At 62.3% G+C, this 26,026-nt stretch overlaps 3 protein-coding genes across 24 annotated transcripts in view; 2 read left to right on the top strand and 1 right to left on the bottom strand.

Annotated features, from left to right (window-relative positions):
* NAP1L4 (nucleosome assembly protein 1 like 4) overlaps positions 1-3,590 on the top strand; it is a 75,441-nt gene extending 71,851 nt beyond the window's left edge. For both annotated transcript variants that reach the window (XM_082342026.1, XM_082342020.1), the window contains one exon: positions 1,011-3,590. In XM_082342026.1, coding sequence (XP_082198152.1) covers positions 1,011-1,019 — 9 coding nt within the window. In that variant the 3' untranslated portion in view covers positions 1,020-3,590. The remainder of the gene's footprint in view (positions 1-1,010) is intronic.
* A 5,025-nt stretch (positions 3,591-8,615) lies between these two features.
* PHLDA2 (pleckstrin homology like domain family A member 2) lies at positions 8,616-9,732 on the top strand. Its single transcript, XM_082342032.1, has 2 exons — positions 8,616-9,103; positions 9,367-9,732. Exon 1 carries the CDS (start codon positions 8,697-8,699, stop codon positions 9,090-9,092), a length of 396 nt encoding a protein of 131 aa, XP_082198158.1. The 5' UTR covers positions 8,616-8,696; the 3' UTR covers positions 9,093-9,103; positions 9,367-9,732.
* SLC67A1 (solute carrier family 67 member 1) overlaps positions 9,588-26,026 on the bottom strand; it is a 25,967-nt gene continuing 9,528 nt past the window's right edge. For 10 of the 21 annotated variants that reach the window (XM_082342003.1, XM_082341997.1, XM_082341992.1 and 7 more), the window contains 7 exons: positions 20,918-21,036; positions 19,477-19,584; positions 18,402-18,502; positions 18,002-18,250; positions 14,169-14,270; positions 13,822-13,886; positions 11,512-11,915 (listed from right to left, as the gene is read on the bottom strand). In XM_082342003.1, coding sequence (XP_082198129.1) covers positions 11,513-11,915; positions 13,822-13,886; positions 14,169-14,270; positions 18,002-18,250; positions 18,402-18,502; positions 19,477-19,584; positions 20,918-21,036 — 1,147 coding nt within the window. In that variant the 3' untranslated portion in view covers position 11,512. The other 11 variants (XM_082341995.1, XM_082341994.1, XR_014231537.1 and 8 more) reach the window with 10 other exon arrangements.

Genomic DNA, 26,026 nt, shown 5'->3' with positions numbered 1-26,026 from the left:
CCAGCCCCCACCGTCTACTTCCTGTCTCTGTGAATGACAACTCTGGGGACCTCATGTGAGTGGGACCCTATTCACTCTTTTACTGTATAAGGTCACATTCATAGGTTCTGGGATGAAGACACGGACACATCTGTTGGGGGAGGGCCACCGTCACCCCCTACAGAAACTTTTCAGACAGACACAAGCATGTGAAGACAAAGACGGCAGACATGTGGGGCGCAGAGAAATGCCTGTGGAGACCGGACCCCAGTTTGGGCCACAATTGGTAATACAGAGCATGCATTGTTAGGCCAGCTTTGGGGAAACGGGCACCCTGTCAGGAGGGCTGTAAATTGGTTTTCAGGCAATCTTGTCAGAGTTGTGACATGTTTAACTCAGCAATTCATGTCCTCCCAACTGCCCTGGTGAAACGCTGCACGTACGGGTATGGTCAGCGGCACACAGACACTCCGGCAACATTGCTCACGGGAACTGCAGCCTGAGGCCCACCCAGCACAGGAGGTGATTAGATGACGGAGTGTGGCCGGTGGAAGGGAGGCGGACTCATGGGGGACACCCACGACCTAGAAGAAAACAAGACCTGTCTCCCTTTCTATCAAACAGATTAAAAATGCAAGCTCGTGTCTGTGCAGACCTGGGTTTTCACATTTTCTAAGTTGTGCTAGAATACACATTACATACAATTTAGCATCTTAACCATTTCTAGCAGCCAGCTCAGTGGCATTAAGTTCATTCACGATATTGTACAGCCATCCCCACCATCCGTCTCCAGAACTTTCCACCTTCCCAAACTGACACTCTGTCCCCATTAAACACTCCCCTCCCCTCCCCTACCCCAGCCCCTGGCCCCCACCATCCTGCTTCCTGTCTCTAAGGATTTGATGACTCCAGGGACCTCGTGTGAGTGGAATCAGAATTTGTCCTTCTATGTCTGCCTTATTTCACTGAGCATAATGTCCCCAAGGCTCATCCACATTGCAGCCTGTGTCACGATTTCCTTCCTTTTTAAGGCTGAGTAATACTCCATTGTGTACATGGACCACGTTTTGTGTATCCATTCATCCACGGACGGGCACGTGCTTCCACTTTCGGCTGCTGTGAATGATAGCTGCTGTGAACACTGGTGTGCAACCATCTCTTCAAGTCTCTGCTTTACTTCTTTTGGGGACAAACCCGGAAGTGGAATTTCTCGATCACATGAGAATGCTATTCTTAATTTTTTGAGGTAATGCCAATGCATTTTTTATTGGGTTGGCCAAAAAGTTCCTTCGGTTTTTAAGTAAAAAGACAGATTTTTCATTTTCACTAAGAACTTTATTGAACAACACATTCACCGTTTCGTTCCATTACCTTCTGCCGTTTTTCAGGCAACTTCATAATTCCATCTTCCCAAAACTTTTTATCTTTTTGAGCAAAAAACTGTTCCAGGTGCCTTTTACAGTCTTCCAATGAATTGAAATTTTTTCCATTAAGGGGATTTTGTCAAGACCGAAATAAATGGAAATCTGAAGGGGCAATGTCTGGTGAATAAAGCGGATGAATCAGAACTTCCCAGCCACGCTGTAACAGTTTTTGCCTGGTCATCAAAGAAACATGCGGTCTTGTGTTATCCTGATGGAAGATTATGCGTTTTCTGCTAATTCTGGACACTTTTCATCCAGTGCTTGGGCACTTTTCATCAATTGAGAGCAGTACTTGGAATTAATCGTTTGGTTTTCTGTAAGGAGCTCATGATAGAGGACTCCCTTCCAATCCTGCCCTATACACAACATCACCTTCTTTGGATGAAGACCGGCCTTTGGTGGTGTTGGTGGTGGTTCATTTCGCTTGCCCCACGATCTCTTCCGTGCCACATTATTGTACAGTATCCACTTTTCATCGCCTGTCACAATTTGTTTTAAAAACGGAACGTTTTCGTTACGTTTATGTAGAGAATCGCATGCGGAAATACGGTCAAGAAGGTTTTTTTCGCTTAACTTACGTGGAACCCAAACATCAAAGCGATTCACATAACCAAGCTGGTGCAAATGATTTTCAGCGCTTGATTTGGATATTTTGAGTATGTCGGCATGTTTTGAGTATGTCGGCTATCTCCCGCGTGGTATAACATTGATTGTTCTAAGTTAATGTCTCGATTTGATCGCTCTCAACTTCAACTGGCCTACCTGACCGTGAAGCATCGTCCAGCGAGAAATCTCCAGCACAAAACTTCACAGACCACTTTTTTTTTTTTTTTTTTTTGCAGGGTACATTATTTTCACTTGAACATGGAAAGAAAGTGTCACACTCCCCCTTCCCCTTTTTAGGGGGAGTGTATTTTAATCTGCAGCCTCTTCTCCATCCACCCTGTGTATGTGTTACACGCACACCACAGTTGGGAAGGTGGCTGGGCTGACCCAGTCCGCTCACCTGTTACTCCTTTGAAGAGGGTTTGACAAAGAGGGAAAAGGAAGGAGCCACACCAGGCCGAGGTTTCAAGCCATGGAATGCAGGAAACGAGGCAGAGAGGAGCAGTACCAGAGGCCAGGAGAGAGTGGAAAGGGCCACAGCTTCTTTGTTGTTTAAAAATTCTATAATTTGGGAGAGGGTGGTGATGAATTTCCAAAATACACTTCAGAGTCCCACCTTCCACACAGCTCCCTACTGACAGCCCTTTGGTTTCTCAGACAAAATGTAAGAGCCCTCACAAAGCCAGAAGTACTGATAATCCCTCAATGCACCCAAAAGCAGTGATCACTTCAGTCCCTTACAAAGACTATGTTCTATAGACTTTGCTTCTCCCTGTACATTTGTCTTACGGCTCAGTGGCAAGGTGGCTGTAGAGACACACATGGGGGGCGTAAGTGGAAAAGGGAAACAAAGGGAAGCCCAGGCACATGGGTGCAGGGAGGGGTGGGGAACACACCACTTCCATTTTTCGTTTCACAGACCACTTTTGACACGTTCGATCAGTCACAGCACCGTCTCTATACACTGCACAAATCTTTTTATGCGTTTCAGTTGCGTTTTTACCTTCTTGAAATAATAAAGCATAATATGCCGAAAATGTTGCTTTTTTTTCTTCCATCTTCAGTATTAAAATGGCTACAGAAAAATTCACCAATTTTGGTAAGTATTTTTAAGTGCACGCTGATACGACAGCTGTCACAATACAACGTAACGAAATTGTTTTGAAGTTAAAGACAACTAAGCGCTACTAGAGCCATCTTACGGAAAAAAACGAACATTTTGGCCAACCCAGTAAAAAGGATCAAAGGTCATTTACCGCATCAAGAGTGGACCTGAGGTGGGGTCGTGAGAGAGGAGCGCTCAGAAGTTTGAAATAATTTCAGCCATTTTTTACTTTTTCTGTCAGCAGTTGGTAACTATTTTGGTAAATGTTTGAAGTAGTAAAGAACTTGGAATTACGATACACATGACAGGGACTCCCTGGCAGTCCAGTGGTTAGGACTCAGCGCTTCCACTGCAGGGGGCACGGGTTCCATCCCTGGTCGGGGAACTGAGATCCCGCGTGCTGCGCAGCACGGCCTAAATAAATAAATCTTTAAGAAAAAAATAAAACACACATGACCAAAAAGAGAAAAAAAAAATACACATGACAGGGTCCCACCCCAGACCTGCTGCACAGCCTCTGGGGTCGGGCTGGGCGGGAGCAAGACGTCCTATCTGTCCTGTGATGACGCAGCCCAGGCAGCTGCAAGGGCTGAGCACCGTCCAGAGGGTGGCGGCCATGCCTTGCCCACTCGCCCTCCCTCCTTTCCTGTGTTTTGTTCATACATTCATCCGAGATTCCAGAAAGGTCACTTGTCCCCGTGAACCAGGCCCTGGGCAGTCTCTGCTGAGTGACAGGAATGACAGCTGGCTCCCCTACCCCCTCCGCATTCTGTGACGATGGGAGAGGCCCCTCCTCTTAGCGCCTCCAGGCCTGGACCAGCCTGGCCCTGTCCCTGACACCAGACCCCCCCACCCCGCCCCGAGGTGTTCTGGTTTCACAGACAGTCTCCACCAACATCAGTTGCTCTGAGCAGAGAGCTGGGTCTCTTGGACAGGGAGGTAGATGCTTTTTAAGTCCACTCATTTCCAAAAGCACTTTCTGAGTGCCTGGGCTGGGCCCTGAGGGCCCCAAAGACTAAGACATTGTCACTGCATTTTAGGAGCTGGTAGTGACTTCTTTTTTTTTTTTTTTAATTTATTTATTTTTTATTTATTTTTATGGCTGTGTTGGGTCTTCGTTTCTGTGGGAGAGCTTTCTCTAGTTGCGGCGAGCAGAGGCCACTCTTTATCGCGGTGCGCGGGCCTCTCATTATCGCGGCCTCTCTTGTTGCGGAGCACAGGCTCCAGACGCGCAGGCTCAGTAGTTGTGGCTCACGGGCCCAGTTGCTCCGCGGCACGTGGGATCTTCCCAGACCAGGGCTCGAACCCGTGTCCCCTGCATCGGCAGGCACTCTCAACCACTGTGCCACTAGGGAAGCCCTGGTAGTGACTTCTGAGCAGGGTGCTGAGGGGTGAACGGGAGCTTGCCAGGACCCAAGGAGGGGAAAGGCGCTCTGGGTGGTGTGTCAGTTTCTCATTCGATCCCCAGCGCCTTGTGAGGTGGGGCCTGCCTGTCGGACTCCAGCTGAGGGGCTCAGGGAGCCAGACAGAGGGACGAGGGACACAGCCCTGAGAGACCAAGGCCAGGCTGACAGTGAGAGCCTGAAACCAGGTGGGGCCAGGCTGACAGAGCCTGAAACCAGGTGGGGACAGGCCTCCTGCCTCCTGCCCTTGGGCCTCTCACTTTTCCCAGGCTGCAGCTTTGGGGAGAGGGACTGAGGGCAGGCCTGAGTCACAGGCCACGGCCAATGGGCTATGTTGGGCTCAGGTCAGGTGACATCAGGCCACTTCTCAGGTGCTGCACCTCCCGGCAGCTGGGGCCTCCCCCGGGCCTCCCCAGACTTGCATGGAGCAGGCAATGGAACTCCAAGGCCTGGCAGTCATGTGGCTGGTGGGAGCAGGCCCGAGGGTGTGCCCTGGCAATCCCAGAGGGCTTCCTAGAAGAGGCAAGAGGAGGGGGTCTTCCAGGCAGGGGAGCGGGGGCCCGTCCTCAGGGCTGTCCCTGAGCACTGCCGCCCACAGGAAGAGCATGGTATTGAGCCCCAGGCGCAGGGGCTGCCGTGATGCACAGCTTCCTCAGCTTCCTTTCCCCAGGCTGGTTGGGCCACAGCCTGGAGGGCCTGGCCTCGTCACCGCTGGGGAAATCACCGCCGGGGAAGTGACCTCACTCGAGAAGTTTCGAAGAGGTGCCCTCTCTCTGCCCCAGCTGCCTGACACCCTCACCCAGCTGGAAGGGCTGACAGGTGTCCCCGGCCGGATGTCTGGGGACCAGTCTCTTGTCTGCCTGGTGGGACAGGTTAGGGAGGTCCCCTCAGGCTCTGCGTGAATCCCGGATGCAGCCCTTGGATAAATATTAGTAAACTTGGCTCAGACCTACGCTCTCTGACGCCACTGTCTCGAGGCAAAAGGCCCGGCGCTGGCCCCGCCCCGTCTCAGAAGCAGCCACCAAACATCCCCGGCCCAGAACCTGCTCAGCCCCTCGGGCAGAGGCTAGTTCCAGCCCCCAGGCTCGGGGTGCAATAGGATGAATTTGAATCCTACTGGCGGGCTGGGTGACCTCTGCTGAGCCACTTGACTTCTCTGAGAAGCCCCACCCGTTCCTTGCAAACACCAAGAAAGCAACCCAGCGGCCCCCCGCCTCATGGGGTGACCCTGAGGAAGAAAGCAGGGCCCACATGGGCCTCCCCGAGGGTGCCAGGCCCCTGACCCTCAGGCTGGGGCTCCTCCCTCCCCAGCACCAACCTGGCCTGGCGCCCTGATGGGCCGCAGCTTGCTGTGGGTGCAGGCCACATCCGCACTGGGGGCCTCGGTCCCCTGCAGGAAGCCAGCCTGGGGGGTCCTCCGGGCTCCTAGCTATCAAACGGCTCAGGGGTGGCCCCCAGAAAGATCCTCACTGGGGTTGCAAGGTCAGCGCTTTGCTTCCTCCTCATGTTCCAGAGGGCCCCTCAGACGGGCCTGCTTCGGGGATGGGGACAGGGTCCCCTCCTTGCTCTGGGTTCCTGCTGGTTTGGCCAGGCAGCTGCAGGCGGCCCACGGGCCTCTGGCTGGAGGGGTTTCCAGGCCCCCCGGGGTAGGGGCCATTGGTGGTGAAGCTGCCTGGGGGGGATTCCCCCTAGCCCATCCCCATCCTCCGGGGAGAGTGGCAATGAGCTCCCCACCCCCTGTGACCTGCCTTCCCAGCTCCTGCGGACGCCCACCTGTTAGACCACCACCCCCAGCTCATTGGTCACCGACTGACTCTCCCCAGAAAGGCCTGGCCAATGGGGACAAAGAGAGGAGCGCTGGGTGGGCATGGCGAAGTGCAGCTCACCTGGCCTCGCCTGGTTTTCAAGGTCTCTCACATCCTCTCTTGCCCCGCCCTCCCTGGGGCCTCCGCTACCACGTCTGTGAAATGGGGCCGGAAGAATGCCCACCTTGGGCCTCGCTCACCTGGGATCCTTGGGAATCCCCCCGTGGCACCCCGCCCTCCCCAAGGAGACCTCCAAGCTGTCCTCTTGCCCACCCCCAACCTCGTACTCCCCAGGGCAGGCAGGGCTTCTCCCCTCTCCCCTCTCCTCAGGCTCCTAGCACCAGCCAGGCCTACAGGCACACAGTAGGTGCTTAAGCAGTGCCCAGTGTCTGTGGTTCGCCTGGCCCTGAGGTTCCAATGACTGGCCCCCGGGTGGGGGAAACGGGCTGGTGGGCCTCGGAGGGGTCCCGGCAGAGCGCTGGACACACAGGGGGCTCACAGCAGCCTGGCCCCTGGCCTGCCTCTCCTGTGGCCCCGGCAGCCCAGGGCCCCCTCAGGACAGAGAGCCTGCGGGAAGGCGGGTCAGCAGTCTCACCCTGCCTGATGCTGGAATCCCCTTTACCAGCCCTGCTGGGATGCCTGTAGTGATGGGGAGCTCACCCCCTTATAAGTCTGCGCTGTGTTGTCTTGAGGGGAAATCTGTCTCCCCACCCACCCTGTACTCCCTTCACCCTCTGGCCTCCGTCCCACGGGCCTGCCGAGTCCAGTTCCGCCCCTCCCCCCAACCCTGACCAGCATCCCTATGCTTGTCCTGTGCTCCCTCCCGCAGGCCAGAGTCCTGAGCACCCCTCTACCCTCTTCCACACCCCTGACAGGTGCCCTGGACGCACATGTGGGTGTGTCCATCCGCACAGGCCTGGCCCAAGCCACTCATCTGAGCCAGCGGTGTACCTTATTCCTCACGGTGACCCTGAAGGGCCAGGGTTGGGACTTGCCCAAGGCCGCAGAGCGGGGGCAGGTGGGGTAGGGTTGGCTCCACGGCCGGCCTCACGGGCCTGCACCCAGAAGGTCCCACATTGGCTTCATGCTCTGCCTTCACAGTCTTGAAAATACCATTCATACTTTTTGAACCAGGGTACCTGCGTTTCCATCTTGCACCAGGAGGGAGCGTGGCTCTCACAGCCCCAACGGACTTGTGTCCTTCTTGCTCCCCTTGCTTTGCACCTCCTGCCCAGGTCACAGCCCGGTGGGGTGTTGGAAGGTGGGGGCCCTGGAGCGGCTGGGACCCCCATAGATTCCCTCCTGCCGGCTCCCCGCCCCACCCCCCAACCCTGGAGGAGCCAGCGATCACTCCCTGCTCCTACTAAACCCTTTAAAGGAAGAGGGTAAATAAAAAGACTTGTCCTGCTGGCAGGGCATGACTCAGCCGCCCCCGCCCCGGCCCAGGCCGAAGCCCCCTCTGCCCCCCACGCACCAAAGCACTCCGCGCCCCCTGGGCTCCCAGTACCTCTGGCGGGTCCGCCGGTGCGTCCTCCCTCCCCCCACGTACAGCCGCCAGGAGGGCCCAGGGAGCAGGACAGGCCCCCTGAAGGGAGCTGGAGCGGCCCTCACACTTACTGAACACTAAGGGGAGCTGTTCTAGCGTTTTCCGTTTGTTGCCTAATCCAACAAGTGTCATTGTCCCCCATTTTACAGAAGAGAAAACTGAAGTTCAGAACACCTGCTCTCCCGGTCGGCCCGAAGACCCAGGGGGAAGAGGGCAGGTCGTCCCAGGCGCGCCGGCCGGCGGGTGGCAAGATGGGAGATAAGGCCGGCTGGGGCAGGGCCACCGAAGGGTCTCCCCGGGGGCGTGGGAGGAACTGGGGCCGCGACTGCATCTGCCCAGCGAGCGGCAGGGCTGGGTGTCGGGGCGCCTGGAGGGTGGGGGTCTGGGCCCCGCCGTCACCGCGCCCCGGGCCGTCCCCGGCCGCGGGCGCTTCCCGCGGCTCCCCGGCAGTGAGTCACCGCGGGCAGGGCGGGCCGCAGCGCATTCCTCCGTGGGGCCGGCGTCCGGGGCGGGGTGGGGGCCATTGAGTCGCCCCACGGGGCCGGGGGGCTGGGGCGCCGGGGGAGCGGGGAAGGGGGGCGCGGGCAGCAGACAAGGGGAAGGGGGGCGACCTCGGCGACCTGGGGTGGGGATGCGGCGCGCAGCCCCGGGGTGGCCAGGCTGGGGGGACCGGGGCGGGCTGGGCCCAGGAAGGGGGCGCGGGGCGTGGCCGAGAGGGGGCGTGCGCGGGGCGGGGCCGCTATAAATACAGCGCCGGGGAGCCGGGGCTCATTGCAGCGGCCGCCACCGCCGGAGCGCCTTCGCCTCTGCCAGCTGCACCCGGCCGACATGAAGACCCCCGGGGAGGTGTTGCGCGAGGGCGAGCTGGAGAAGCGCAGCGACAGCCTGTTCCAGCTGTGGAAGAAGAAGCGCGGCGTGCTCACCCCTGAATGCCTGAGCCTGTTCCCCACCGGCCCCGGCGCGCGCCCCAAGGAGCTGCGCTTCCACTCCATCCTCAAGGTGGACTGCGTGGAGCGCACGGGCAAGTACGTCTATTTCACCATCGTCACCACCGATCGCAAGGAGATCGACTTCCGCTGTGCGGGCGAGAGCTGCTGGAACGCGGCCATCACACTGGCGCTCATCGACTTCCAGAACCGCCGCGCCCTGCAGGACTTCCGCAGCCGCCAGGAGCGCGCCGCGCCCGTCGGGCAGCCCGAGGCCGGGACGGCCCGCGCGCCCTGAGTGCCGCCGCGGTGAGTGCCGCCCGCCCGCCGGACGCGGTCCTCGGGGAGAATGATTTCGACCTCGGACGTCGTGGGGAGGTCCTGCCCCGTCTAGGGGACGCTGTCGAGAGGGGACTGGGGGCCTCGCCAACGCGGCGCGGCTGGGGCGCGCGGCAGGAGCCGTCGCTTGCCCCTTCCGTGTCCGGGCCTCGGGAGACCAACGGGCTGGACCCCGGCTCGCTCAGCCGCCGGACTCGGGCACAGCTCCCTGAACCTGCCCCCTCTCCCCACAGGAGCCACACACTGGACGAGTCGGGCCGGACGCGGGCCGCGCCGGCAGGAGCTCAGGGAATGCCCGGAGCGGCGGAAGCCCCGGCGGCCCCCAGCCACCGACCACGGCGAGGACAGAGGCCGGGGCTGCGTCCCTGCCCGGCAGAGAAGGACCCTCCCGTGCGGAGCCGCGGAGCCTCGCCCCCGCTGTGCGGGTGCATTAAATTATTGGACTATCTATGTATTTATTTTGATGGTATTTGTGTTAAAACCATCTGTCTTAATATATATACACATACATATATATATATATGTGTGTGTGTGTATATATATATAATATCAATGTGTCCATTCCAAATAAACTACCTGACTTGTTCTCTTTTCTACCAGCCAGTGTGGTGCAGTGAGCTTCCTTCGGGAGGCCAGTGGGTGGCCCCTTCATTCAGTGCGTGTTGGTTGGGGGGAGCGGCCACCCCAGGTGTCTGAAGGGCAAGGAAATGCTCTTTGAATGAACACTGTTATCTGCCGGACCCTGGCCGCACCGTCTCTGGAGGCGGGGAAGTGCCCTGGGGGTGGCCCTGACTTCCGCTCCCGGGTGTGGAATGGGGAGGACAGGGCCCGGCTTGCTCCCGGAAGTCACTCACAAAATGGCCCTGTGAGGTCATCATGCCTCCCCCATCTGAGCTGCTCCGGCACTCGGTGGGGTACCCAACCCCAGCTGCCCCCTCCCGCCCACCCGCCCAGCCCCCTGGGAGGAAGCCTTCAGCTCCTCAGGCTGCCCCACCCTGCCTGACGTGTAGGGCCAGCAAGGTGGGCAGTGCTCTGGGCCAACGGGAGACAGGCCTGCACCATTTCTGCCGGCGTGGCAGGAGGCTGAGGCCTCCGAGTGGCCCGGGATGTGATATCAGGATGGGGAGGCCTGAGGTCCTGACAAGCGGGCAGCTTCTGCCCTTCCTGCCCGCTGGGACACTGTGCGTCCAGGGTTGCCCCCAAACCCCCGGGATCCGGAGGGGAGGGGTGCCCCTCCACCCGGAAGGGCTGTGGGTGATGAAGAAGCCTAGGATGGCAGAAAGGGACAGGACGCTGATCCTGGCCTGGCCAGGGGACCTTCATTTCACCTTTGTGGCTGGAGGGAGCCAGGTGTGGGGGGCAGAGGTGAGGTGAGTGAAGGACCAAAATTGGGCCCTAATGTCAGTCACTTACCCTTGATGGGGGGGGGGGGCACCATCACAGGCCTCCTAACCGGGTGGCAGGAGTCAGACTGGAGAGGGGCTGTCCCTCTGCTGGGAGGCCTGCAGGAGCCTGGGTGCTGGGTCCAGAGAAGAGACCATTCCTGCCATGAATTTTCTCCTCAACAGCACTGTGAAGCCCCTGTGCAAATGCGGAGGGGGCTCCTTCAGAGAGTAGAAAAGACCAACCCCAGGGTTGCGCCCCCATGCTGCCCTACCCTGGAGACCTCTCCCGCCAGACCCTCTGGGCGAATGACCAAAGTCAGAGGGTGAGACCCCAGTTCCTGACGGGGCTCAAGTGGAGGTGGGGTCCGGCCTGAGCACTTGGGCCGGGAGGGTGGGCAGACCTTGGCTCTCTGAGGCCCCTCCAGTTGGGACATGGAATTCTGAGGTTGGGGTTTCTGAGTTTAACAGCTTCTTTTAAAGGCAGCCTGTGGGGGAGGGGTAGCCTTCCTGGTCTCAAGGGCGTCTGTAGACACCTGACAAGGTTGTCCTTTCCATACTGGTCATGGGGCACGGCAGCCTGCTGGCCTCCCTGTGTCTGGTACCCCTTCTCCGTAGCACCTGAGCTGGGAGGCGGGGGGAGGGGGAGGCACAGCTCCCCAGTTCTCAAGCCTGGAAGCCTGGTCCTCCCCACTGGGCTCCCCAACATGAAATGAGAGTTTTTTTCCTAGATTTCTCCCCAAGCCTCAAAAGTCCTGATCTTTTCAAACAACCATGTCCTCTTTCTGTTCACGAGTGGAAGCAATTTCAAGGGCTAAGGAGGGTGTGCGGGCAGCGCGTGCTCGGCCCCGGGCCGGGGGTTGGTGTGGGGCGGGGGTGTGAAGGAGTGAGCACAGAACTCCCTGTCTCTGGGGACGTTGTGGGCAGAGCTGTCTGGGTGGCAGCAGGGGGTACTCCTCACTGGCCTTGGTGGCGGACCCCGGGGGCAGGACCCACCTCACACTGGGATGAACTTGGGCGATTCTGCTCTCCCTGGAGCCCTGGGGCCCAGCTGTAGGCCCTCTCCTCCAGGAAGCCCTCTCCTCCAGGAAGCCCTCCAGCATCCAAGGCTCCATCCTGCCCTTGTCCCCAGGCCCCCTGCCCAACTGATAGAAATCAGGCTGGAAGAGGTCCTAAGGGAGTTTATTGCCAGTCTGTGCCTGGGGGCCACAGTCACCAGGCTTTGTCCATCTTTGGGGGTATAGGCTGCCTCCAGAGGACCAGGAGGACAAGGAAGTTGACGGCGAACTGCACGTGGCCGAAAACGGGGACTCCGAAGCTGTGGTACAGGAGGCCTCCCAGGGTGGGCCCCAGGGTTCGGGTCAGCGGCTGCACAGAGGCGCAGAGGCCCAGCATGGTTCCTATGGGGAGGGGAGGGGAGGGGAGGGGAAGGGAGGGTCGAGTTGGGCCGGGCCGGTCTCTCAGCATCACTGCCCCAGCCGCCCATGGCCTTGACACAGCTACAGCCTCCCTGTCTCCCCCGCCGCCCTCCACCCCCCGCTCCCTCTCTGCAGACCCCCCAACCACGCAGGGGGAGCACTGGGCCCTCTCGGATGGGGAGCTGAGCCTCTGCCCTGCTCCAGAAAGTTCCCAAGCACAGGAGGAGCCTGGGAACAGGGCCCCAGGTCGTGGGCCAGGCCCCGCCCCGCCCCCCCAGGCCTGCCTGGGAGGTGGCATCCCAGCCAGGGGCCTCCGAAGCACCGCGGTGAGGGCTGGGCTGGGGTACGGGGTGGGCCACCACACACCCCTGTCCCCCGCACGGCTCCCACCCTCACGTGGACTGCAGGGAACTCCCCCCAGGGCGGGGGAGGGGCTTCGGGGCGCTCGAAGGGCCCGCACCTGCTTCTCTGCACCCACTTCCCGGGCTCTCCTGGCTGCCTGCACCCCTCTTACCTGACACCCCTACCTCCACGCCCCTCTCGTCAGCTGTGCCCTACGCGGGCCACCAAGCGTGTGGCTCCTGTCAACACTGACATCTGCCCCGAGGGCCCCAGGCTCCAGGGGCTTCACAGCCCTCCGCTCTGGGAGCTGGAAAGCCCTGCCCTTGGGTCAGCTGGGCATGGCCTGGCAAGGCCCCGCCCAGGCTCAGGGCCAGCGTAGGGGGAATTTCAGAGCAGCCTCTCCCGACGCCCACATGCCCTGCAGACACCAGGGAGCAATTACCGCCCCCTCTGTGGTTTCCGGTTCCCAGGCTGGTGCTGGGAACCGGCTCCTGGCTCCTTCCAAGCTGAGGGATGGTGCCTCTGGCACATGGGGCCCTGGTGGCCTGGATCTGCTCTTCCCTCCTCCCTCTCAGGCCCTGCCCGCATCTCTCCAGGCCTTGTTCCCCTCCTCTCTCCTCCTGGCCTCTCACACCTGCCAGCCCACAGCCTCCAGGAAGCCCTCCAGGACCAGTCTAGCCTCCCAGGACCACAGGGCCACAGGTCTGGCAGGCCTTGGGGGTCCCCAAGGCAGTCCTGAGAAGAGGCCTTGTCCAGCAGCCTCCGCATTTTCATCAGGGCCTCTAGACCTCAGTCTGACCTTCCCGGACAGGCAGGTAGATGGACGGAGGGTCAGCCAGGGCCCTGAGCTTTCTAGCCCTGCTGCCAGGGAGGGCGGTCTTTGACCGCAACGGGCCCACAGGAGCCCTTGACCTTGACCTGCACCATGCCTGGGGCAGCACGGGGGCAGAAGCCTGGGCAGCATCGGGCCCAGGGACCCCCAGTCTGGATGGGAGACTCCTTGCCCTCAAGAAAGAAGGCCAGGTGCAGAGTAGGGGGACTGCGGGTCCACGTCTGGGGGCGCCTGAGTCCCACTGGGTGGCCCGGGGGCAGCAATCACTCACTCACTCGTTCACTCAGGAGGCACCTGCACATCCCATGCGCAGGGAGGGAACAGGAGGTGCTCCCTGTGCTAGCCACCCGCTCTGGCCTCTAGCCATTCTCTGCCCATGCTTCAGAGCCAAGCCAGCCGCCACCTCCAGGAAGCCCTCCTCCCCTCCCCCAGGTCTGGCCCTGGGCTGATCAGCAGGGCCTGGTGCAGGGTTGGCTGGGCCTGGCTGGGCTGGGTGGTGGGCAGGATTCTCTCCTGAGCCCTCTTGCAGCCCACCATCCCCACCCTGCCCACTCAGACCCCCAGCCGCCCACCCTACTCAATGCCCACTGAGTCCAGGCAGGTCCTACATCTGGGCAGCTGCTTTGCCCGAAACTGCTCAGCAAGCTTCCCAGAGAGGAGGGCCGGGGTCTCCCCAGGGCCTGCCCCTCACCCGGCCCGGGATGCCGCACTCACCCGTGTCTGAGGCCGAGACGGCCTTGGTCAGCATGCTGTCGGTGACCACGTTGAGGGCACACAGGCTGAAGACCAGGCCGGGCATGAGGAGGCAGAAGTGGAAGACATTGGCCATCAGCGCCTGCCGAGGGGCAGAGCAGGGGCCACGGTCACGGGGGCCTCGCGGGGCCTCGTGGGACCAGGGTGGGACTGCCCATCCCTGAGGTCCCACTGAGGTGGCCCTGGGTCGGGGTAGAGGGGACCAGGGGGCCCAGGGGCTCAAGTGCAAACTGGGCACCGGCAGAAGGTCAGGGGAGCGGGCCTGGGACCCTGCTCTTTGCGGGGCAGCCAGAGGCGGGCGCTCTCACCATGGCCAGTCCCACCACGCAGAAGACCAGCACGCTGGCCCGGAGCAGGGCTCCCTCAGAGAAGTGGCCGCTCAGCCACCCGATGACCAGGCCCTGGAAGACCTAGGTGAGGGCGAGAGGGTGGTGGTGGGCAGGGCCAGGCCTGGGGAGGGGGTCTGGGCTGCGGCCAGCTGCGGGACCTCCCCCACCTGCAGCCCCTGGGGCCACTGCCACCAGCCACAGCAGGCGCCAGGCGCAGGGCACAGGAGTGGGCCTGTGGTACCCATGATGGCCTCAACGTCCCAAGGGAGACGGGGCCAGCAGCCTGGGCGCTCTCGCACACACACCCACGCACGTGCATGCACACACAGGCACACACACACGCGCACAGATGCACACGCACACATGCACGCACTCGCATACACACACGTACACGCACCTGCGCGCACACACACGTGCACAGCCAGCCACTCAGAGGTCCGAGTTCCGCATTCAAAACTAATCTCTGCAGTTTCAGGCGTGATAAACATTTTAATCAAAGGGCCGGTTAACTCCTGACGGGGGTGGGGGAGGCCATGGCTTAACGGTGCAAAAAACTTCTTTGATAGGAAAATGCCCACAGTGTGGCCCCGACTCCAGCCCTGGGGACCCTTGGGGCCCTGGGAAGCCCCCTACCGTGTCACCTGGCCCCCACGTGCCCCATCCTGGCCAATCACTCGTCCTCAGCCCCCTCTTTGGCTGTCTCGTCTGGGAGGTGGGACCTGCCCCATTCACAGATGGGGAGACCAGGGCACAGAGGAGGGGGGGCTGGATTGGGACCCGAGCTCAGAGCCCTGGTGCCCATGTGGGGTGGCCCTCCCAGCTGGCCCTATGGAGGCCTGTCCTCAGCAGGCGGGCGCACCAGCTACTGCCAACTGGGGCCAGGGACTGGGCCAGGAGCGCTGTGTCCTCCACATCTCAGGAGGCCACCGCTCCAGTTACAACTGGGTAAACTGAGGCCCAGAGGGTGGACGTCACTTGCCCGAGGTCCCAGAGCTGGCCAGGAGTGGGGCTGGGGTGGAGACCAGTGCGGTGGACTTGTCCTGAGCCTGGGCAGATAAGCAGGGGGCAACCAGTCTCCCCAGATAACCCCCACTGTTGCTCAGCCCTCCACTCCCAGCTCTGTCCTCCTGGCCGCACCCCCCTCACCCGGCCCCAGGGTCAGCCAGCCAGGAGCCAGGTTAAGGTTAAGGCTCCCCTTCCTGCCCTCGTGGGGGTGGGAGGAAGGGCCCAGAGCAGGGACACCCTTGACGCTGGGGATGTCACTCAGAGAGCAAACCCAGCCCTAGGCCATCCCCCGGCCAGGGTGAGGCTCCCTATCTGGTCCCCTGCCACCTCCACCGGGCAGACAGGAAGTGCCCGGCGCAGTGGGTTTGCAGCAGCACCCCCTGCGGCTGGGGGTCAGGCCGGGGGCTGGGCCCTGTGACGGGGCGGGCGCAGCCCTGCGTAACAGGACGGACCACTCTCCGAGCTGCCTGCCTGGCAAAACGAAACTGTCTCAAACCAGAACCAAAGATGTCCTTCTTTAAAAAAAAAAAATCCTACTTTCACACTTGCTTATCTTTGTTTTGTTTGTTTAAAGGGAAGATCTACTTGGCAAGTGCCTTTTAGTGCCCTACACCTGAGAGGAAACCACCAAACCAGGAGAGAGATTTAAATCTGCCTCAGCTTTTCATACAGACCCGGAGACCAGGACTCTAATGTACCGGGGTCATCTTTCCATTTTCCCATTAACTTAAACAAAGCCTAAACTTTCGTGCCTTGCGGGTTATTACATGAAACTAGAGCTACCAAACACACCAGAAATTTCACTTTCTCCCAACCCTCCCATCTGGAGACCCTGTCTGCTCACCTGTCCCGCTCCCCCCACCCCCCACCCTGGCCCGAGCCACCTCCACCTCCCCGGAGGTCACATCAGCCAGAAGCACCCAGTTCCCCAGCAGGGGGCTAGTAAGACCACATCCAGCCTCCAAACGGTCCCACCCACTCCGAGTAAATCTGAGTAAATCTGGGTCCTTCTTGGCCTTGCAGACCACCCCCCACGCATGTCTTCAGAGGGCAGCCCTCTCCCCTCAGGCCGGCCCAGCCACCCCAAGGCCTTTGCACCTGCAGCCCCTCCCTGTCTGAAGTTCTCTCCCTCCAAGCCTCTCCGTGGGCCAGTGGAGAGCCCCTACCAGCCCTAACCCTAACCCTAACCCTAATCCTAACCCCATCTGAAGCAGCATTTCTGCCCCTCCAAGGGCCCTGATTCTCCTTTGAGGTTTTGTCGCCCCTGACACACCAGATGCGCCGGTGGTTGGGGGCTTGCCTCCATCTCCCCCCGCCACCCCGTACGACGGAAGCTCCCCATCACTGCAGCGGCGCTGTGTCTGGGGCACAGATGAAGGCCGAGTGGGGGGCCCTCGCAGGGGGGTCCTAGAGGGACAGAGGGCTGCCAGCCCCCCGGGGGGAGGGTGACCACCATCCCCTCATGTTAGGACCATCCGGGCTGCCACCCCCTGAGACCCCAACCCCAGTGATCTCTGTACACAGGGGGCTTGAAGGGGATGCTGGTGGGGGGGATCGCCCTTGGGGTCAGGCGGCAACCACACCTCAGGTGGGGCAGGAAATGGTCTGCAAGGGAAGCAGCAGGTGCAAGAGCAGCTGTGGGGGACCAGGTGGGAGGCATGGTTCACCCAGCGGCGGGGCCGCCTCCCTGGACCCTCGGTGACCAGCTCTACCCTGGCCGGGGGGGAGGGAGGCACCCGACGAAGGTGGCTTGGGCCTCCCCTGCAGACGTATCTCAGGGCCTCAGCTGCCTCCACCTTCCCTCCGCTGAACTTAGGGCCTGGGGCCTGGCACCCCTCACCGCTCTGTGGGCTCCCTGCCCTCCCCAGGCTCCTCCACTCGGTCGGCCTGTGTTGGGGTCCCCAGCGCCCCCCCAGGCACTTTCCCGAGTCCCACCGCTGCTCTCCAGCCCTGTCCGCCACCATCCTCACAGGTGCTGGAGCCCAGGCCCGTCTCGGGCAGGCCCACCCTCACCCCCGACCAGGCCAGAGGCTACCAGGGTCTGTCCCTGAGGGTCTCGAGGGGTCTGCCGGCTTCAGCCAGGCTACGGGCTTGGTCTCCTGGTCCCGGGGAGCCCAGGACAAGCTCAGGCTGGTGCTCTGGTCCCAGGCAGGCAGGAGCAGCCGTTTAGTTTATTTTAAAAATTATTTTTTATTTTTAAGAATTGTTATTTATTTCTTTCTGGTCGCAATGCACGGCTTGCGGGATCTTAGTTCCCTGACCAGGGATCGAACCTGTGCCCCCTGCAGTGGAAGCGTGGAGTCCTAACCACTGGACCACCAGGGAATTCCCGGGAGCAGCCGTTTAGAAGAAAGCTCCAGTGGCCCCCAATTTAGAGTATTATTATTGTTGTTGTTGTTTTCTGTTTATCTCTTTTCCGCCACCAGGCTGGCACTTCCCAGCCCACCCAGCTAGGCCCTCTTGGCCCACGGTGGGGTGGGGTGGGGGGCCAGCCCCTCCCAGGAGTGACTATTTTAGAACCAGAGTCTAGACCAGTCCTGGGCCCAGAGGCACGGGCAGCAGATGGCCTGGAGGTGCTGGGAATGCCACTCGCTTCCGGAGAGCGTGAGCTCTCTCCCCCGCCCAGGCAGATCCCAGAATAGCCCCTCCTGCGCTCCGGCTGTCAGGCAGATGTCCCGGGTGGTGGCTGCACGTCGCCACCTGTCCCCGCCACGGTCACACGACCGGCGGACAGGCGGGCGGGACGCAGAGCCCGGCCATTCTCCTTGTAATGCGCCCCACCACTGGGGTCTGCCCCCCTTCCTGACCTGTCCACCGCCGGCGCCCAGACGGACACTCGGCGGACCATGGGCCTCCGCCGTGTTTCCCAATGGGAGGCCAAGGGCTCGCCAGCCTCCACTGCGGATGAGTCTCCCCTCTCCCCTCTCAGACGGGACCTCCGGGCAGATGGGTGGGCAGACAGACCCAGGCGTGGGAGCCGCGAGCAGGGAGAGGAGGACAAGCCAGAAGCTAAGGTGTGGATGGAACACCCAAAAGGCGGGCGTGCAGGACGGCACCTGCGCTGCGGAGAAACCGAGTGCCGGTGGTCTGTGAGGTCCTGGGACCCCAACACAGGCCGACTGCCCAGAGGACCCTGGGAGGGCAGGGAGCCCACAGAGCATGGGGTGCCGAACCCCCGCCCACCCTGTGTGCCCGGCACCCACTCACCATCTGCAGGACCCCGAAGAAGGACATGAGGTAGCTGGCCTGGGCGGCCTCCAGCTGAAAGAAGTCCATGGAGATGAGGGAGAACATGACCATGAAGAGCCCTGGGTGAGGTTGGGGGTCAGGGGTGAGGGGTCAGGGCTGCGCAGCTGTGCCCACACCTGCTCCCCCCGGCAGGTGACCATCACGCTGCCAGGGGCTTGGCCGCGGTGACCGGCTCAGGGAAGGCCAACGTGAACCTTCTCCGAGGTCGTCCCTGGCAGGTCTGCCCCATGCGGCTGCTGTGGGCCGTGACCAGGAAGGTGCCAGAAGCTGCCCCATGCACACGGTGGCCAGAGCCCAAGGCCGTCTGGGGTGGAGGCTGGGAGATGGGGGACCCCGGGCTGATGATGTAGGAGGATTTGGCCCCAGAACTGACGTCGGTGACCTGGGTTCCCGTCACTGTGCCCCACTGAGCCATCCTGAGTCACAGATGGAGCCGGGAGGGGGGCTTGCCCAGTTTGCCAAGACAGAGAACTTCCTGGGCCGAGGGATTAACCCTTTAGCGCCAGTGTGCGAGCACCTGAGCTCCTGTCAACCGTGCCTCGCTGACTTGTCCTCTGCACTGCTCCCCTGGTTGGAGGACCCCAGATGGGGGCTCTGAGCGGTCGCTACTGGGCATGACTGTGGTCAGGGATGCCCCCAGTGCCACCGAGAATGTGTGTGTCCACCTGCAGGCGTACCGTCCTTCCCACCTCCCGGACTGTCCTGAGAGGCCCTGGAAGCCACAGGCCCGGGCAGCGGGACCTTCTGTAGAGCAGGGGTAACTGGGGCCCGAGCAGGGCCCTGGGGGGCACGAGGGAAGGACGGAGACCCTCACTTCTTCCTCCTCTGGCCTGTGCAGTCACATCTGCATGAACCAGTGGGCTGTCACCCTCTCTGGGACAGATGTGACTGGATAGGACCCAGGGGAGTCTCGGAGCGTGGGACACAGGGCAGAGCAAAGGGGTGACGCGCGGGCTGCAGACCTCCGTCTCCGCGGCCCCGAATTCTCAGCCGCTCCGGGCTCTGGACGCTGGCCGGGCAGCCCGGGACTCACCTGAGGGGAAGCCGCAGATGACCTTGACCAGAAACACCGGCAGGACGCCCGGCTGCAGCAGCAGGCAGGTGATGGCCTTCAGGTCAAACAGGCTGGCCTTGGGTTTCCCTGAGGCACCCGGAGAGGCCACCATAGCACCGGACAGCCCGCGCCCCACGGCCCACTGGGTGTGGAGGAAGCGCTCCTGCTGCGGGCGTCCCACACCCACCGGGGATGTGAGCTCCTCCTCAGAGTGCCTCCCCCCAGCCCCGCCGTGAGCCCCGGGCAGCTCACCACACTCAGGACCGGGCCTCAGGCCCTGCGGACCCTGGGGACCTGTGAATTCAGGGGGAGCAGCCTGGCCTGGACCTGGGCTCCACGTGATGGAGGCTCTCGCTCCCCAAACCCGCGTGACCAGGGCAGCTGCTGCCTGCCTGGCCCTGGACCCGGGCGACGGCACGACAAGGCTGGTGAGGCAGCCGTCGGCCAGGAGCGGCCACTCTTGGTGTCTGCGAGCGGCCACCTTACCCTGATCCGGAGGACGCTCGGGTGCCACGTCGTAGCCTCCCAGCTGGGTGCGGCGGTGCCCCCCTGCTGGCCTCTCTCAGGTTCTCCTATGCCTCGGCCCTTTTCCTCTGTCCCTTTGCAGGCCGGGCCCCCACCCAGGCCCTCCCTCTTGACTCTTTCTGGGCTGTTCCATCACAGCCATGGCTCAGGGGCCTCCTGTCCCAGGTGGGTCTCTCCAGAGCTCTCGGTTACCGGGCCATGAGGCATGGGGTCCCACTCTGTGCCAGGCCAAAGTGGCTGGGCTGGGACGCCCTGGAGGGGACTGCCCTCTGGAGCCCTGACCTCTCCTCGTGGGGCCTGGGAGGCACGTTGAGCCCACAAGCCCTAACCTGACTGTGCTCTGCCCCCCGCCTCGGCCCCCCGCCCCGGGAACTGTGCTCCTGAAGCTGGCACCCTCACGTCCCCCCATACAGCACAGTGACTGACTGCTCTGGGCCTCAGGATCCTGGCTCACCATGCCCACCCCATCCCAGGTCCCTCCTGGTCCTTCTCAGGCTCAGCTCCAGTGGTGTCCGAAGCTGGGAGATGCCCAGCATCCTGGAGGGGCCCAAGGAAGAAAAGAGGGCCTGAGTGGCCCCGAGTGCCCCAGGCCCATTGCCTGGAGCACAGCCCTCTGCCCCCGCAGATGAAAAGCCACCAGGGATGCTTTGGCATATCGTGGTCTTGGCAAACCCTCCCTGAAGGGTGGGCCGGGCTGGGGGAGGCCTAGCCCGAGGTCCAGGGTGCTGGCTGGTGGGAGGGGAGGGCTCACACTTCACACTGGCCAGGCATCCAGAAGCGGCATACCTGGTGGGCTGTAACCGGGGAGGTGCGTCTGGCAGGGTAGACCCAGCGGAATGTACCTGGTGGGGCCTACTTTGTGTGCATCTGCTGGGGTGTGTCTGGTGCAGCTTACCTGGCAGGACAGCCTGGGCATGGGCGCCGGCCCCTCTGGTGCTGGTGGGGAGGCAGGTGAAGCTGAGAATGGCTCCCAGGAGGTTGACCACAAGAGCCACGATGACTGGACACTGGATCCTGTGAGCGACAGTTGTGGTCACACAGGGCTCAGGCCCCAGGGCACAGGTGTCACCTGCGGCATCTCCCCCACCTGCCCCTTCAGTCACACTCAGGCTTTGACAGCTGAGAATAGCTCAAACCCCACCACTCATGTCCTCCCAGGCTTCGATCTGGAGGCCAGGCCACGGGACCCTCAGGGCACATGAATGAGGTGATGGATGAAGAAACAGAGGAAGCTCTTGCCTTCCCGACCCTCAGGCTGCGGATACAGCATACGGGTCCTGGCGGCCTCTGAGGATGGGTGGCAGCAGGAGCCGGAATGTGAGCCCCAGAAGGGCTGGGCAGGGGCCTGGGGCGGGTGGCGATTCTCCAGGGGACGTTTGGCTCCCAGGCTGGGCTGCTGTGCGGCGTGCGCCCACCGCCCCCGGCCTGGGCAGGGGGGTTAGAGGCCTGGGTGCCGTGCTCCGCGGAATTGGACCCAGCAGGGAGGATGTTCCCCAGACAACCCTGGCAGCGCCAAGGCTCCTCCCCACCCTGTAGAGCAGGAGACTGAGGCTCCCGGGGGAAAGGGCCCCGTCCCCAGAACCCTCAGCCCTCCGGCCTCTGGTGGGACCGGAGGGGCCGCCTGGGGTGGAGGAGGGCGGCTGAGAAAGTGACCTTCGCCCTCGGAGACTCAGGTGAGGCAGGGTGCTGGCTCACGGTGAGCAAAATGCCAGGTGGCACTGGGGCCAGGGCACCAAGAGGGGCCGGAGAGACGGGGGCTGACGTGCCCGGTGGGCAGGGGCTTGGGTTTGAATCTCAGCTCCACCCACCCACATGGAAGACTGTGGGACCTCCTGCAGCCCCATCTGCGTCCTGGGGATTGTCATGCCTCCTTCCCCTCCTGGGGGAGGACAGGCCTGCACTTAGGGGGCCTCAGGAGCAACCCACCACCACTTCCTGGAGGGGGAGGGGCAGGCTGGGCCCATGGGGTAGGGGGGCGTTTGGCCCCCCGATAAACCTAGGACACAGCCCTCAGGGCGCCTTCCCGCCTGCCCACAGTGGCACCAAGGGCCGTGACTCAGGCACTCCCCTCAGCTGTCACTTCTGAGGAAGCATTTCCCCTCCATGAGTCACTACAAAGAAACTCAGCCCTCGACCTCTCTGGACCGCACAGGCAGACCTCGGCCTCCAGCTCCAGGCAGCCCGAGTCACCTGGGGACAAAGGCACTGGGGCCTGGCCCCTCTGACCGTCACCGTTTCCTCCTGAGGGCTGGAGGAAGACAAGGAGTGAAACAGAAAATTCATACTGAGCCAGGCTGCTTCGACCGCCAGGCCTGTGCCCAGCCGAACACCCTGCCCCTCTGAAGCACAGAAAACTCCTATACATCCTGCAAAGGCCCTCTCTGTGAGGCCCTGCCCCTCTTCCCCAGTGGGCGCCCTGTCCTCTGAGAAGGGCTTGCTCTACTCCAGGGCCAGTATCCGCCCCCGAGGGCAGGTGGGCCTGGGTGGGACCCTGTGCCGAGACCCCAGTGGGCATCAGAGCGTAGACTAAATGGACGACAAAAGTCCTGCCCCAGACCTTGTCAGTGTCCTGGGAGACGCCCTCCGCACTTTCACACGAGGCAGCCACAAGCTGCCTGTGACCTTCCTCGGAGTTCAAAGAGAGGACTCCCCTGCCCCCACTCCACCACAGGTGCGCACACGCGCACACACCTGCACACATACACGTGCACGGCTCCTGCGGGAACCCCAGGCAGGGAAGCCAGTGGGGACTCCAGCACCAGAGAATGGGCCTCGGCAGCCCCTTGTTTCTGGGGCTGGGACCTGCCCGGGCTCACACAGTTGGTCAGTGCTGCAGCCGGCACTGTCCCGTCTGCGTGTGCCACCGACCTCTCCCCTCCCACACGGGCCCATCTCTGGCCCCCAAGCCGATACCCACTGCCCAGGATGCTGGACATTTGGGCTTTCTGGCGGCAGGGGTTCCGGACAAGTGGGCGTGTCCATTGGCTGCCAGGTGGGAAGGGTCAGAGGGCACCGGACCCCAGAGTGAGGCCTCTGCTGGGACCCAGGGGAGGGATGAGGCCGGGTACGGGCCCCGCAGGCCAGCGTCAGAGAGAGGGGTCCTTTCTTCAGGACTGTGGCCTCAGAGGCCCGCACGTCACTGCTCCGGGCCTGCCTGGGCAGGGACAAAACCAGCTTTCTTTTCCAGATGCCCCGGAAGTGCGTGAGAGCAGAGGCGGCCACTTAGATGGCTATTTTAGGAGGCTGGTGACAAGTGAGGGGCGGGTGGCAGGGAGCCAGGCCCCTTCTCCAGAGACCTCTCCTGTCCCTGTGTGGCGGCCAGTGAACCGAAGGGGACACGGGGACCCTGGGGGGCCCCGGGAGGCCGTCGGGGCCCACAGCTGCCCCAGAGGAGGCTTGGGTGTCCTTCCCCACCCAGAGTGCTCTCCGACTCCCCCGGACAAAATGCCAGAAACGAAAGTGGACAGACGGGAGGAAAGCGTGGCAGCCCCGGGTCCGACACGGGGGCCTCCTCAGTGGGCACGCCCTCCAGCCTTGTGCCCCTACCCACTGCTGCTCTGTCGTCTGAGACACAGCTCGGGAGCCCCTCCCCAGGGGCCTTCAGTCAGCCCACCCCCAGAGACTGCCTCTGGCCCTGGGGACCTCTGGGACGCCAATCGCGCAGGATGGGGCTCTGGGCCACCTGTCCGCTGGCTCATTGGACTGTTTTTACAAACTGGGCACTGACCATGAGGCAGGCACTGTTAGCGTGTCTTTGTCCACCCACTCCCTTTTATTTTTGGTTGAATGCATGGACGGGAGACTGGACGGATGGACCCATGGACACCCTGAAAGGGCCCCGGGCCAGACTCAGGGCACCCAAATTCTCTGTCCCTTCTCTGTAGCTACCCTGCTGGGTGACCTCCTTTCCTCAGACGCAGATGAGGGCTAGACTCACAGGGGCTACCCTCCTGGGACCCCCTGTCCCACACCAAGGCTGTCCTGGAGGCAGCCCACCCCGAGTCCCACCGAGGGAGGCCTCTGGAACTGACCGCGGCTGCCACCGGCGCTGGTCAAACGGCAGCGGCCACAGACGCCACTTTCATCCTTATCTCGAGGGCCCGGAAGTTCCTCCTGACGTTATCAGGAGGGTGGTGGGCGTGGCCACCTGCCACCCCTTGCGGACTCTGAGACCGATGCCGTCCGTCCCCTGCCTGGCTTGGAGGGGACAACTCCTCCTGAAGCTGGAGCTGCCCTCCCCGCCTGCTCCGGGGCTCCCAGAGGGGATGGCACTCGGCCAAGGTCCCCCGGCCTGGCCACAGGTGGGGCTCAGGGCCTCCCGGGCTGCGTACCCCTGTCCTGTCCAACCTGAAGGGCAGGCTGGGGTCAGCTGGCTTCATGGGAAGCCTGGCCGTGCGGGGCTCCGGAGAGGCACCGGGCATCCAGCCTGAGCTTGGGGGGCAGAAGCCCCCCTACCTCTCCTGATCCACAGTCCGTGGCCCTGTGGCTAGAACGGTGTCTGAAAATGGACGTCTTGTGGGTCCACTCTGTCTTGTGGGACGTCAGCCCCCCTCTGGTTTCCGAGTCCCAGAAAAAGGCCCGAACGCTGTGTCCGGCCTAACCCTCTGCAGCCCTCTGTGTTCCCTGAGCATCTGCCCACACAGGCCTCCAGGCAAGCCCCAACCTCCTTCCTGCCCGGGGGCCTTTGCACGGGCTTCCCCTCTGCCTGGAACACTGTCCGGCTGACAGGTCTAGGTGAGGTTCCCAGCCCCACTACTCTCAGCCATTTGTGCTCTGTCCATGGACCTCCTAGTGCCTGAAACAGCCAGGCTCTGTCTGCAGGAGCGGCGCGGGCCCCAGGGTGGGGAGGGGAGCCAGCAGGCCTGGCTGGCCCCGCGCACCCTCGGGGAGCCATCTCGAGCACCGAGTGGGGTAGGCGGCCTGGGTGACCCGTGAGCCCCCCTGTCCCAGAGCCGCTCAGGGCAGCCCTAGATGTCTACTCATTAACTCCAGGGAAGCTGCCGTTGTCACTGGGGTGGAAACCTTCCGTCAGCAGGATACGGGTTTCCCATTCCCTCGCCCGGACCAAGATACGGTTACGAGATATGGTTCTCGGGTCGACTGGCTCCCCCCAGGCCTCCAGATAAGCAGCGGGGTCACACCAGCCGAGTCACCAGGGCCCGCTGGGTGCGGCGCGGGGCTGGGGTCAGAGCGGGGCCACACGCTGGCCAGTTAGTGCCCAGGAGGGCCGGCCGGTGACACTGAGGCCCCGGTTTGCCTGACCTCTAGGGTCTGTGGCTGAACCTAAAGGAGCGGCCACCCTGGTGGGCCACCTCTGGGGCGACAGAGACTTTGGGGGCTGGACTGCGGGCCCAGCTGTACCTGTGGCCTGTGTGCAGCAGCCCCTCAGCGCTCAGAGGAGCAGGGGGTCCTGCAAAGGACCCCCTACACACTAAGTCCAGCCTTCAGGTCTTGGCTCTGCCTGATCCCACCATCAGCGGCGTCTGACCGGTGGCGCCCCTCCCCCTCAAATCCCTGAGCACCCCCGACCCGGGACCCAGCTCTGGCGGGCTTAGCAGGCTGGTGCCGCCCACCCCAGAAGCAAACGGCCCACTTGGGGGAGGGGATGATAGAGGCCTCCCCAGGCTGTGAGGTGCCCGGCCCAGGGACATGAGTCACAGAGCTGCCCCCTCACCTGCTAAATGACTCAGGGCCCAGGTCTGGGTCCTCCATGGGAGCTAGGCCTCCCAGCCCTGAGCTCCAGACTGGGCCCAAACCAGTTATACCACTACTCAGCCCACGGCAGTGGCTGCCAAGGCCACTTCCTCCTTCCACCTGCTTCCCAGCAGGGGGTGGGGCACGGCTAGGGACTTTAGGGGCCTTTAGGGGACCGGGGTGGAGGTGGGCAGGGAGGAACGGCCAGGGAGACCTCACACCGTGCCTCAGTTTTGATCAAAGAAGGGGGGGCGGGAATGTGGCTTTTACATCTCGCCTGGTCCTTGCCAAGAGAGAGAGCAGGCTGCGG

The sequence above is a fragment of the Balaenoptera borealis genome (assembly GCF_965194805.1).
Source record: "Balaenoptera borealis genome assembly, chromosome: 11".
Taxonomy (NCBI): domain Eukaryota; kingdom Metazoa; phylum Chordata; class Mammalia; order Artiodactyla; family Balaenopteridae; genus Balaenoptera; species Balaenoptera borealis.
Note: the sequence above shows the minus strand (reverse complement) of the source record. Positions and strands in the feature narration are given on the sequence as shown.

Bases quoted from the DNA above. Each gene is read 5' to 3' on its own strand.
- PHLDA2 (XM_082342032.1), top strand. From the start codon at position 8,697: ATGAAGACCCCCGGGGAGGTGTTGCGCGAGGGCGAGCTGGAGAAGCGC.